This window comes from Equus przewalskii, chromosome 32 (assembly GCF_037783145.1).
Source record: "Equus przewalskii isolate Varuska chromosome 32, EquPr2, whole genome shotgun sequence".
In the NCBI taxonomy this organism is placed as follows: domain Eukaryota; kingdom Metazoa; phylum Chordata; class Mammalia; order Perissodactyla; family Equidae; genus Equus; species Equus przewalskii.
The window spans coordinates 16,003,566-16,016,484 of NC_091862.1; the positions used below are offsets into that span (position 1 = coordinate 16,003,566).

General features: G+C 42.7%; 1 protein-coding gene across 3 annotated transcripts in view; it reads right to left on the minus strand.

Moving 5' to 3' along the window:
- The window catches only part of MTHFD1L (methylenetetrahydrofolate dehydrogenase (NADP+ dependent) 1 like), a 191,134-nt gene that overhangs the window by 101,108 nt on the left and 77,107 nt on the right, over positions 1-12,919 (minus strand). For all 3 annotated transcript variants that reach the window (XM_070603316.1, XM_070603318.1, XM_070603317.1), the window contains exon 20: positions 8,104-8,215. In XM_070603316.1, coding sequence (XP_070459417.1) covers positions 8,104-8,215 — 112 coding nt within the window. The remainder of the gene's footprint in view (positions 1-8,103; positions 8,216-12,919) is intronic.

Sequence of the window (12,919 nt, forward strand, 5' to 3'; positions counted from 1 at the left end):
AAGGTGGAAACAACCTAAGTGTCCACAGATGGATGAATGAATAGATAAAATGTGGTCTATCCATACAACGGAATATTACTCAGCCTTAAAAAGTAAGGAAATTCTGACACACGTTACAACATGGATGAACCTTGAGGACATTACACTAAATGAAAAAGCCAGTCACAAAAAGACAAACACCGTATGATTCCACTTTCATGAGGTGTCAAGAGTAGCCAAATTCACAGAGACAGAAAGCAGAAACATGGTTACCAGGGTCCAGAATCAAAACAAACAGACAACTAAAGCACACGCAGCAATACGTTACCATTTTGACACAGCTGAGTGGTGGGAACCCAGGCGTTTATTACATTAATCTGCGTACTTTCCTGAATGATGTCTACTCAGAATATTTCACTTACTGTTTTTTAAGGGCAGAAGACTAGAGATGAAAGAAGAGAGAGCGCCTTTAAACAGAAGCATGAGAAGAGACAGGCAAGGTAGAATAAAGGCCAGTCCAGAGAGTCAGGGGAGAAAAGAGCTCAGGCCCCAAGCTCCACAAAAGGTCAGAACTCCTGGAATAATAAAAAACATCCTTCTCTTACTAGGCTTTCCTGAATATAGGGGTTCAAAAACACTGCTGGTGATTAGCAGTTTCTGGAAGGTTAGCACATAAGACTCAGCCACGGTCTCCAATAATCCAGCACTTCCCAGCCTTGATTTCATTATGAGTACGATCACTACAGGAAAAAACTGGAAGGATCATAACACAACCGGAGCGTAGGCTGACATCAGTGTTTCTCAATAATGTCAACAGAGCGAGGTATGGGAGAATGAAAGTTTAGAAAGCTGGAAGGTCACCTGACGTCAGCATGTTTTTAAGGGTGGATGAAATTATAGGAACGTTTGGTTTAGTCTGCTTCTCTTCCACCAAAACAAAGGAATATTTAAAATTTCACGGCAATAAACACGGAAACAGAGAACAAGCCAGTAAGTGGGTGTGGCTGCCAGCAGAGTCTCCTGGAGCCCTACTATGTGGCGAGATTTAAGCTGTTTGCCAAAGGACAGGTGAGGGGAGTCGTAGGGAGAAGACTCAGTAAGAAAACCTTTAATTAGCAATATATTAGGGAGAAAGATCTTTTAAAGCAGTAAAGAGAAAAGAAACAGAAAAAAAAGGAACCAAAAGCATTCCACTACTGTTGGCAGACATTCCTAAAAATCGGCACAGTATAATTATAGTGGTACTATTTTTAAATATGACCCTCTGTTATAGACAGGTCATATGAAACTAATTATTTATTAATGGGAGTGGATGGGAATCACTGTAGGCAGAAGAGCCGACTGACCACCTGCGCAGGTGTTGGAGCGAGGAGCCCTGGGGGCGCCTCGTCCGCCCCTTGCTGGCTGAGCGATGGCGGACATGTACCATAATCTCGCTAAACTTCAGTTGCATCATCCGTAAGATGGGGACAATCACACCCAGCCCGCAGAACCGTTTCAGGATCAAGTGAGAATGTATGTGATGGCTTTAGCACAGGTCTGGAGCTCACCAACTGCTCAGAGAATGAAGCATTTATAACGAAAATATTAACAAGGCCGTTTCCCCATCCTACTCAGTTAGTCTCGGAAAGGCTATGGCTATTCTGATCCCGAAATCCTAATCCTGAAATGTTCCAGGCACGCTCAGTGCACGGTTTCATGGGGCCTTGTCTAATCTTTCTCTTCTGCCGCACGGTCTGTTTGTGCTCACGTACCCAGGCAGCACGCAGAGAAGCCAGCCTGGGGCTGCATGATTTTGTACAGCCAGCAAGGAGAAGACTCGCAATCAGTTAGGTAACTTCTAGACGAGTGCTTAGGACGAGGGTGTACGTGTCAAATGCGGATGGAACATCAAATTCACCAAAGCTTCAGAGATCCCTGGAAGGTAAGGTTAATCAGCTCACAACAGCCCTTAGGCTGTGAGACGCAGACCATGGCTCTGTATCGTTTTTGAGTCATGGTTCCCTTTGAGAATCTAATGAGAATTGTGGAGCCCTTCTCTGGTTGAAAAAAGAAAAAGTACATATATTCACATACATAAGTTTGTATTTAACGATGGAGGGGTGGCTGGTGACGGTCAGCTGAGAACGCCTGGCTATAAAGACGACCGAGCGCACGCTGCATTCTGGAGTAAAGGAAAGGTGTTCATTCGAAACTGGAATCAAAAGCAAATTAAGAGAGCCGAAAGCAAATTAAAAAAACCAAGCTTCAGGGGGGCGGGCCTGGCGGCACAGTGGTTAAATATGCATGTTCTGCTTCGGCAGCCGGGGATTCGAGGCCGGATCCCAGGTGCGGACCTACCCACTGCCTGTCAAGCCATGCTGTAGCAGGCGTCCCACACATAAAGTAGAGGAAGATGGGCACGGATGTTAGCTCAGGGCCAGTCTTCCTCAGCAAAAAAGAGGAGGATTGGCGGCAGATAGCTCAGGGCTAGTCCCTCAAAAAAAAAAAAAATTAAATAAAAATTAAAAAAACCCCAAGGTTCATGTGTAAATTTGAAATCCCCACAAATGGTTGAAATATGAGATAATTTTTAAAAACCTAAGAACTCACTGTTGTTTTCCTTTTCTTTCTTTCCCTTCTTTTTGCTTTTGAAAAAATAACACGTGATTAGGGTTTGATGTCAAAGAAATGTGGGCCTTTACAGCACCAAATGGAAGTTAAGTGGACTCTCATGAGGACCGTTGACTAAGAGACAGAGAAATTGAAATCACGTGACCACAGCATTTTTTCCCAAATCCTCATGAAGAGTTTTGCTCTAGCCTGACAAGTTGATGCAATTAATTAAATAAACTTCACTGTGTTTTAAGTCTAAATGGAATATTGATTCCAGTATCCTGGAATAATTATTGCAGAGCAGCCAAAATAATTCCTTCCTTGTGTGTGTTGGGATAGAACAAAAAATTAGACTGAATGTACCTCAGCAAAATCAATAGTATGGAGAAAATTCTAAGAAATGTCCCTCATGTCTTAAGGTTCCTTGTTAATTAATATGATACTTAATCTCGTAAGTGCATTGTACTCATTACTGATGTTCTGTTTCTGGGCTTGTCTCCCACACCATATTATAAATTACTGGAGGGTAAGAAACCTGTCTTAGTCATCTTTGATTCCCAGATCCTACCATATATTACTTGACATATAGCAGAAGCAATAAATGTGTACCAAAGTAAATTATTTCCAAGGACTTAAATACATTTTTAGTTACTTTTTTTCTAAGGCATAGCTAGAACCAAAATTGTTAGAACATTGGCTTATTTTCAGTTTGACCCAGAAATTCTGTCAGATTGCTCTTTTTCGGTGAATTACCTTTTCAAGTCCTTTGCCCATTTTATTATTGGATTAGTCATATATATATTTTTTATCAATCTGTAGCATGGCTACCGACAGACAAGTGGTGTGCTTCCGTGCCTGGGAACCGAACCTGGGCCACCGAAGTGGAGCATGCCGAAATTTAACCACTAGGCCATCAGGACTGGCTCACAACTGATTTTTAAATGTTACCCAAATTATTAATCTTTTTCTTTTGGGTTTGAGCTTTTTTATATCTTAACAGAGACCATGTCCGATAAACAATGCTTTTCTAAGGACATAAATTCCTCCTCAGGAATCAGATAAACCTACACCTACTGCATTTAACTTCTGTAGAAGGATGTTACAATGGGGCTGTTTTGGTTTCACTTTTGTTTGAGGCCCCAACATGGTGTCAGCTGCTCACGTGCAAAAAAGGATGATGCTAGACCAAGCAGCATTTGCAGAAAAATTGTTTCAACATGGATTTTGCATCGCTTAGCTCAACCTCGAGGTGTCAAAAGGGTTGGCAAGGTTAGAAGCCAGGAAAGGATTTCCTCAAAGAAAGTCATCATTGTGCTGAACCCAACTCCCCACCTCCCATCAGGAAGGATGAGGAGCTGCTCCCCTTTTCTCAAGCTAGTGAGCAAGGCTTTAGAAGAGTGACAGGAAATGCTCACTACCTGTGCCTGCCTGCCTTATATAGACTGTAAGACTCGAGACCTGTAGTGTTGAACTCTCACGAAGGTAGTAAATGCTGCAGCTCCAGAGGAATGTTGGAAGCAAAGCCAGTGTGTTGAACAGCAGAAACAGGGTTTGATCAAGAAACAGTATTTTTTTTTTTTGAGGAAGATTAGCCCTCAGCTGACATCTGCCACCAATCCTCTTTTTGCTGAGGAAGACTGGCCCTGAGCTAACAGCTGTGTGCATCTTCCTCTACTTTATATGTGGGATGCTGCCACAGCATGGCTTGATAAGCAGTGAGTAGGTCTGCACCTGAGATCTGAACTGGCGAAACCCAAGCCACCGAAGCGGAGTGTGTCAACTTAACCATTATTAAGTGTGGGGGCAGTGTGGGGGGTTGGGGTATGAAACAAGTCTATAGGCTGAAAAGAAATCACCCATGGCAGTGGACCAGAGGGCAGTGTGAGAGATGGAATTGCACCCCCACCAACAGCAGGTCAGAGGTCAAAAGTCTAGGATACCCGGAGACCAGACGTGGAACCCACAGCAGGATTTTCTAAAAGGAATGCTGCCCCCAGAGGGCTTCTGCCACGCGTGTGGGACCTCAGCTGGAAGAGGCGGGTGTAGACCATTGAACGCAAAAGCTTCAACCCAGGGAGGCCAGAGGAAGCCTAAATGCAGGAAGTCGGGAGACAGGGAAGCAGCCACCTTCCCTCCCACAGTCGGCTAGAGGCCAGCCCAAACGGGGGGAGGAGAAGCTCGACTCTGAATGAAATCTGGAGATTTTGATTTTTATATAAGACTGGACACACTTTTTTTTTTTACTAAAATGAGACTCTTTTTATGACTGAAAGTGACCAGATGAATTTTTAAAAAAATACTTTAGAGGCACCTGATACCTTAATCGAGAGCGAGGAATCTACCTAAATTTCATCCAAGTGCAGGGAATGAACAAGCCCGAAGAGCAGGTGTGACCAAGCAATGGGGGACAAAGTACTGTTTCCAGGGTCCACACGGTGGCATAATGGTTAAGTTGACACACTCCGCTTCGGTGGCTTGGGTTTCGCCAGTTCAGATCTCAGGTGCAGACCTACTCACTGCTTATCAAGCCATGCTGTGGCAGCATCCCACATATAAAGTAGAGGAAGATGCACACAGCTGTTAGCTCAGGGCCAGTCTTCCTCAGCAAAAAGAGGATTGGTGGCAGATGTCAGCTGAGGGCTAATCTTCCTCAAAAAAAAAAATACTGTTTCTTGATCAAACCCTGTTTCTGCTGTTCAACACACTGGCTTTGCTTCCAACATTCCTCTGGAGCTGCAGCATTTACTACCTTCGTGAGAGTTCAACACTACAGGTCTCGAGTCTTGCAGTCTATATAAATTTATGTAAGTCACTGCTGTCACACAGTTATATGTAATGGGATCACGACACCTCAAAAGTAACATAACAGAGTTGTTTGCACACCATGTTCATAGCAGCATTATTCACAACAGCCAAAAGGTGGAAGCAACCCATGTGTCCATGGACAGATGAATGGATAAACAAGATGTGGCACACATCCACTGGAATATTACTCAGCCTTAAAAAGTAAGGAAATTTGAACACATGCTACAACATGGGTGGACCTTGAGGACATTATGCTAAGTGAAATAAGCCAGTCACAACAGAGCGTATACTGATATGAGGTATCTAGAATAGTCAAACTCAGAGACAGAAAGGAGAAGGGTGGCTGTCAGGGGCTGGGGGGCTAGGAAACGGGAAATTGTTGTCTAATGGGTACAATTTCAGTTTTGCAGGATGAAAAGAGTCCTGGAGATGGATGGGTGACGGATGCACAACATGGTGAAAGTATCTGACAACTGAGTGGTACATTTAAAAATGATTAAGATGATAAATTTTATGTTATATATATTTTACCACAGTTAAAATTATTATCCAAAAAAAATAATAAACCAATAAAAAAAGGAAATTTGACTTTCATTAGCCATGTATCAGTAATAGGGAGAATAATAATGAGTGGTGGCCAAGAATTATCCAGTCTTACGATGGGTCAGGCACTCTGCCAGGACTTAACATGCATGGTCTCATTTGATCCTCATTTCGAACCTATGAAGCCAGATCTATTATGAGCCCTATTTTACAGATACGCAAACTGAGGCACAGAAGGGCTAACTTGCCTAAAGTTCCACAACTTGAAAAGAGTTGAGCCAGATAGTCTTGACTCTAGAGCTAGCCCTGTAATCCATTTGGCAACGGACAGATTTCGCTGAATTCTCCTCCACTTCCAGCCTCTTAGACTACAGAGATCATTAGCATAATCGCTGACATTTGCACAGTTCTCTATGACTCACAAAGTAATCTCCCATTCGATACTACTCTTTAAAATACTGCAACATGGGTGTTCTCCTTTTATCAGAAGAAGAAATTGAGCCCCAGAGAAGTTAAGTAACTTGCCTCAGGTCAGACTACCAGTTAGGATTCTGATCCCACAATTTCTAACAGTCCACGGCTACCCATCTATATTGAATTCCTCGTCTGGTCCAAACTCTCATTTCTCACATGAGAATGTCTACAAGGGACATGCCAAGAGAGGCTAATAGCTTGTCCAAGGTCACATGGAGAGCTGGTATGTTTTGCAAACATCATCAGCATATACCTTTAAAGATGCTTTGCTACAATACCCCATATTCTATAAATACATGTTGACAAAGTAAGGATTGGAATAGAGGCAGAGCGCTCTGTCAGCATAAAACAGAGTGCTTTCTTCTGGAAGCTCTTTGATTTGTGGAATTGATGCATTAGAACCATTTCACACAAGCACCCAACTTTTCAGTGCCTGCCTCCTTTTCCATTAGCTCTATAATTATGCTGTGATCAATCGAGCAAATCTGTTTAGATGGCCCGTCTAGCCACTCTCATAGTGGAGTTGGTATCGAAGCAGCAAAGTACACAAGAGCTGTACAATCCAGACCTTTGAGGAACAAAGTACATAAATCCTCGTTTGACCCTGACTGCGTGTCTAGAAGGAATTCTTAAAACCGTCTCAATAACCCTGAATGAAAACTATGATGGCTAAGTTCAAGCTCAGAGCCAAGTTCTTTTGTCCAGCAGAATCTTCTGAGTTTGATACAAGGCTGATGATTAATGTGAAAGAAGCAACTGCTAGATTTCATGATTATAGATACTAACGTGGTAAACAGAAATTATCTGTTGGCATGTGAAAATCTGCCACTGTAGTCCCTCAGATGTCAAATTAAGGTGTTACTCCAAGAATCCTTGTTTGTTTGTCTTTTGTTTTCTCACAGCCTTAATACCAAGGGTGAGACTGGCGCTGGCAATGACTGAACAAACTCTGTGGCAGAGTTGTCCCCTCTTTCTGGCTGGAATATCCAACAAAAGCCAAAGAGAAGTCCACACCACAAAGGAGAGCTTGACAACAGCAGAAAGTCTCAAGTCTGCCAATTAAAATTTCCAAGTTTAATGGTCGGGAATCTCCCTTCCATCCAGCCACAAAAGCACACTCCAATTCGAGGAAGAGCACACGGACTTCAAGTTATTGTAGTACAATTACTGCTCCTAATGGCTAACATTTAATGGGCACTTTCTCCTATTAAATTATATACACCATGAGACAGTATGCTCCGTGAAGCTGGCGGCTAAGTCTGTTTTGCTCACCACGTATCCCCACCTCTGAGTAACATGCCTTGTATATGGTACATTCTCAATAAATATTTGCTGAATGAATAAACAATCTCATTTAGTTTTCACAATAACCCTATAAGGTTTCATAAAATATTGTAATCACCATTTTGCAGATGAGAAATTGAGGCTGAGAGGTCATTAAAATGTGTCCAAGGTCATTCAGCCAGCAAGTGTCAGAGCTTATATTCAAACTCCTAAGTACCTGACATCAGAATCTATGGGTCAACTGCAACATCATTTCACGCCTGTGGACCAGACCTTAGGGCTTTGCCAATATTGAGACCTTCTAGGGAAGGTGGGCCTAAAAGAATATATTTCAACCCAGTATGGATATCACTCTATTCCAGTCATCATCTTTTCGATATCTTGCCTATTCCACAATGACTTAATTTAAAGGAAATGACTTACCTACAAATCCTTCTTCACCAACCAGTTTCAGGGCAATTTTATCAGCCAACACTGAAGAGTTGCCATGCGCGATGTTAGCAAAGGGGCCCGCGTGCACAAATACAGGTGTCCCCTGTGGAAGTTGAAAAAAGATTAAAACCCTAAAAGACAAATGAAAGAATGTAAACCAAGATCAGGTGGGGCGAGCGAGGTGGGACACCCTGTTGGGAAGCAAAACACTCATCTAAACCATTCCGCTTTTATTAACGTAGCATATTTAATGCACAAATTCTCTCAAAGAAAGTTAAACACCATAACTCTCTCAAAGGACCAAAATCCCTGTGTATTCTAGAACAGTGTTCCTCTACACTTAATGTTGAACCAGGGAGAAAAAGCTCTAAGAATCAGTTATTTCCTACTGTAATTTCGATAAGCTACTGTGTTAGCTGCCTCAGCGACTATGAAATTAACTATTGACCTTATTTCAGATTATTCTGTATTCTATTTTTAAAAAGAATGGAATTAGAAACTGATAGTCTAAGAGACTTATTTCAATGTTTTCTTTTCCATCAAGAAGTTAATAACCTCAAGAAAAACCTAAAGTAAGCAAAAAAAATCAATACAATTAACAAACTGTGAAAGTCAAGGCAGGGCAACTACATATAAGTTTATTACAGGCCGTTTTTATATTTACAATAATAAACTTGTTATTCTGATTTTTAAAAATTCTGTTTCAGGGCTAGCCCTGGTGGCCTAGTGGTTAGTTCAGTGTGTTCCACTTTGGTAGCCCGGGTTGGGTTCTGGGGTGTGGACCTACACTGCTCTGTTAGCAGCCATGCTGTGCTAGTGGCCCACATACTGAAAAATAGAGGAAGACCGGCATGCATTTTAGCTCTGGGTGAATCTTCCTTAACAAAAACAAAAACAAACAAAAAAAAATCTTTTAAGTCTTTCTCATTGTTTAATTGTCTTATGTGCTAAAAATCTGATAACTATTAAGACAACAAAAGCAAAGAAAAACATCACTCATAGTAAAATGTTAGATTAAGTCTTACTAAAAAGGCAAAAGAAACCAATATAAGGAATTATCAAAAACTTTAGATTTAACGTCTTTAAACAAAATCTGTGTATATATATTTATTTTTAGTGCCATTTCTATACTTTTCCTTTCCTTTATCAATGAAAACAGACTGTAGCTCTATGTAAAAGAATTTATCCACATGCACTAAAATGTTGAGGCTTTATTCAGAGCCCAGCCAGGGCCACTGGGGTCTGCGTATGGGAACGTTGGCTCCACCTGTGAAAATACAGGCTGCCCTTTCAGTGACATGACACCAAGTGAGGCAGGGGGTGGGGGCCGGGAGCCATGGAAAATTCCCAGGAACCACGATGGGCTGTTAGCTGAACATGTTTCAAAGATGAGAAAGCTGCACAAAAGCAGGAAGGGAAGGGAAAGAAAAATCATCTCCGAGAATGAAAAAGACAGAGTTTATCAAAGCCACTCTGTGAGTCCTCTGTTTACTTCTCCTCCCCAGGTCCTCAGGAGGGACAATGACAGGGTCCTGAAGAGGTCACACAAATGTACGTGGAAATAAAGTTGGTACTCTGAAACTCAAATCTACGTGTTTATGGATATGTATGCATGTATGTTTAGTGTCTAGATCTCTGTCCACCCATCTATAATTTCTCACTCGTATCCAGATAAACCTTTTAAGTGCTCTAAAGAAAATATCGTTTAAAAAAAATAAAGTCTTCATCACCTCCTAACCTTGCCAATCCTAGGACGTGGCTGCCTGTAGTAAGCTACCGGAATTGGGAAGAGAGTAGTGAGGACAAGGTCACAGGCTCCGTCCCTGGGTGGCAGCCGGCTTCACATCTCTACACACTGCAACCCTCACTGTGGCCAAGTGTCTGAGATGCACTGGGCGCTGGTCTCCAGCGGGGGCAGGTGACAGGGTGTGGCTGGATCAGCCTGGACACATCGCTGTTCCTGAGAGAAGCTCTCTAAGGGCTAGATCAACGGCATTTTAATTTTAATTTAAAATGAAAGGCCACACAGGGGGATAATCACTAACGCAGTATTAGAACCTTGGTTTTGCACCCAGTGTGGAGTCTGAATGGAAAAATTTACAGATCATTGTTAGACACTCAAACACAGAGAGACACACGCGCACACACACTCAACTGGTGTTTGTAGCTATATGATACCGTACACTGAGCGAAATACTTTGTCTGAAAAACTCTATGACTGATCCAAAGACATAAAAATATCTATCAAGAGTTCAGTATTTTATTTTATATGCAGAACATTTAGGAAAGTAATGCAAGGACTCACAAATCCATAGCTTTGGTTTCTCACAAAGTTATGGATATTCTCCATAATGGACTTTTCAAACATTTCATAAGATTAACACTTCAAAGACGTGTCTGCTTGCCAGAGCTCTAAAAGAGCTTTGTCCAAAGAACTTTCTGCAATGCCAGAAATATTCTCTATCTGTACCATCCAATATAACAGCCACTGTTACTGGCTACTGAGCGCTTAAAATGTAGCTAGTAAAGAAAAGATCTTTTTCATAAATAAATATACAATAGAAATACAGCGAGTCTGACTGCAGAACTGAATTTTAGATTTTATTTAATTTAAACTAATTGAGATTGAAACAACCACGGGTGACCAGTGGCTACCATATTGGACAGCGTTGTCTCGCAACTGGGTGTCCCCTCAAAGCCACATACGGCTAACCCAGGGTAAAATGTTAAGACCTGTCTATTTCTTTCTCTTCTTGATGGCGTCTTCCACAGGGAAGTTCTCAACGAGAATCACTGGGGTACCCAGGCCTTACCCCCTCACATTCTGGTTCACTTGGTCTCGGGTGAAGCATGGCATTAGGATCTTTAAATCCTTCCAGTAGATTCTAAGGTGCAGCCAGTGTTGGGAACTACTGACCTCCTGGAAACCTGCAGCGATGCATCCTTTCTAAAGCTACTATGGGATTAACCATCACCTGTGCTCACACACAAGCACGTAAGCACCATCTGTACATTAACCAACGATTTTAGATCATATTTGCTGATTTAGATTCCTAGTGCCACTGATCAGCCAGATTAATGTGGAACAACTATTTGGGACTCAGGTGGCAGAGTTAAAACACGCAGATATTTTAGCTGAATGCTGTGTTCATTTTTCCAACAACGCCCATTGTCGGTTAGAGTAATGTCGAAATGGCCTGTGTCTTAAATAGAAATATAGACACAAACGTGAGTACAATAAGGACTGCTTAGGGGCAGTCCAACCCACTAACTCATTCGCTAAATGGAAGCTAGGCTTTTAGAGTGGGAAAGATCTTAAAGGTGGAAGTAATTTCTAATTTAGGAAAGATAATTGTTTAAAACAATACCCCCAATAAGAATAATGTGCTCATTTTTTGAGGAGTAAATGGTATGAGGAAGTAGTATGACCTCTTTATATATATTTTTCTCACTCATTCAGTTATTTATTTAACAAATATATATTTTTAGGAGCAATGTAGTAAAAATAAGTATCTATTTAATTATTCCACAAATGTTTACAGAATACCTAATATGCGGAGGTACTTTCTAGGAGCTGGGGATACAGTGGCGGGCAAGATGGAAAAAGTCCTCCTCTCATCCTGGTGGGAGGAGAAAAACAGTAAGCAAGGAAACAGGAACACTCATAATATTCTGCACCAGGCAGAGAATGACAACACAGTGACAGGACAGTGACTGGGGCTGCATTGGACTGAGTTGCTCCCGAAGGCCTCTCTCAGGAGCTGATATTTAAAGGACATGAGACCTGAGGGATGGGAAGGAGCCAGATACTTGAGGATGAGGAGCCCCCCAGGCAGTGTCTGCGTGGAGCAGGCCTGGGCAGGGCCAGAGACGAGAAGGAGGGATGAGAGGCGGAAGTGGGGGGCCAGATCCTGTGGGATTTCCAGGCCAGAGTGGGGACCAGGATAAACTGCCCAAGACTCTAAGCAGGAAGGCAACAGGACCTGATTTGGGTTTTAGAGCTCTCTGGCTGCTGAGCAGAGAAAGGATCATGGAAGAAAGGGTGGAACAGAGAGACCAGTTGCGAGGCTGCTGCAGTGGACACACTGGTGGCTGAGTGAGGAGGAGCCAAGGAGAGAAGTGGACAGATCCGAGACACACCATGGAGGAAGTCTCTGCAGGGATGAAACAGGAAGGGGAACTCAGATGATTCTTGGGTTTTTGGCTTGAATCACTGACCAGGTTTGGGGAAAGAATGAGTTGGAAGGAAGTGGAGATGGAATCAAAGACCCTTTTTTTATGCATAAATTTGAAATGCCTTTTACCCACCCAAGTGGCTCTTGGTAACTACACCCACAGGTCTGAAATTCTGAGGTCAGGAGATTCAGAACTGGAGTTTGGGGCCATCACCTGGCTGATAATGGGGGAACGTGTGGCTGAATGAGCGAGGGCTCAGGCCTTCAACATTTAGGGGCTGAGGAAGAAGCCAGCAAAGAAGATGAAGGAGAGGCCACCGAGAAGGCGCAGGAGCGTGAGGTGTCACCAAGGGCAGAGGAAGCCAGTGCTCCAGAAGGAGCATCAGCTGTGTCAGACACCGCTGAGAGGTCACGGAGACAAGGACAGAGAAACGAAGATTTGGTCACACACAGAGACAGGTGACCTTGACAAGAGCAGTTAGCAGAGATGGAACCTGAGGTCAGGCTGAAGCTACTGAGGAGAGAGTGAGGTTGCAAACAATATGGTCCAACTGTGAAGAGGAGCAGAGAGATAGAGCACTAGGTGGATGGGGACACGGGGTCATAGGTTTTTGGAACTGGTTTTTCTTTAG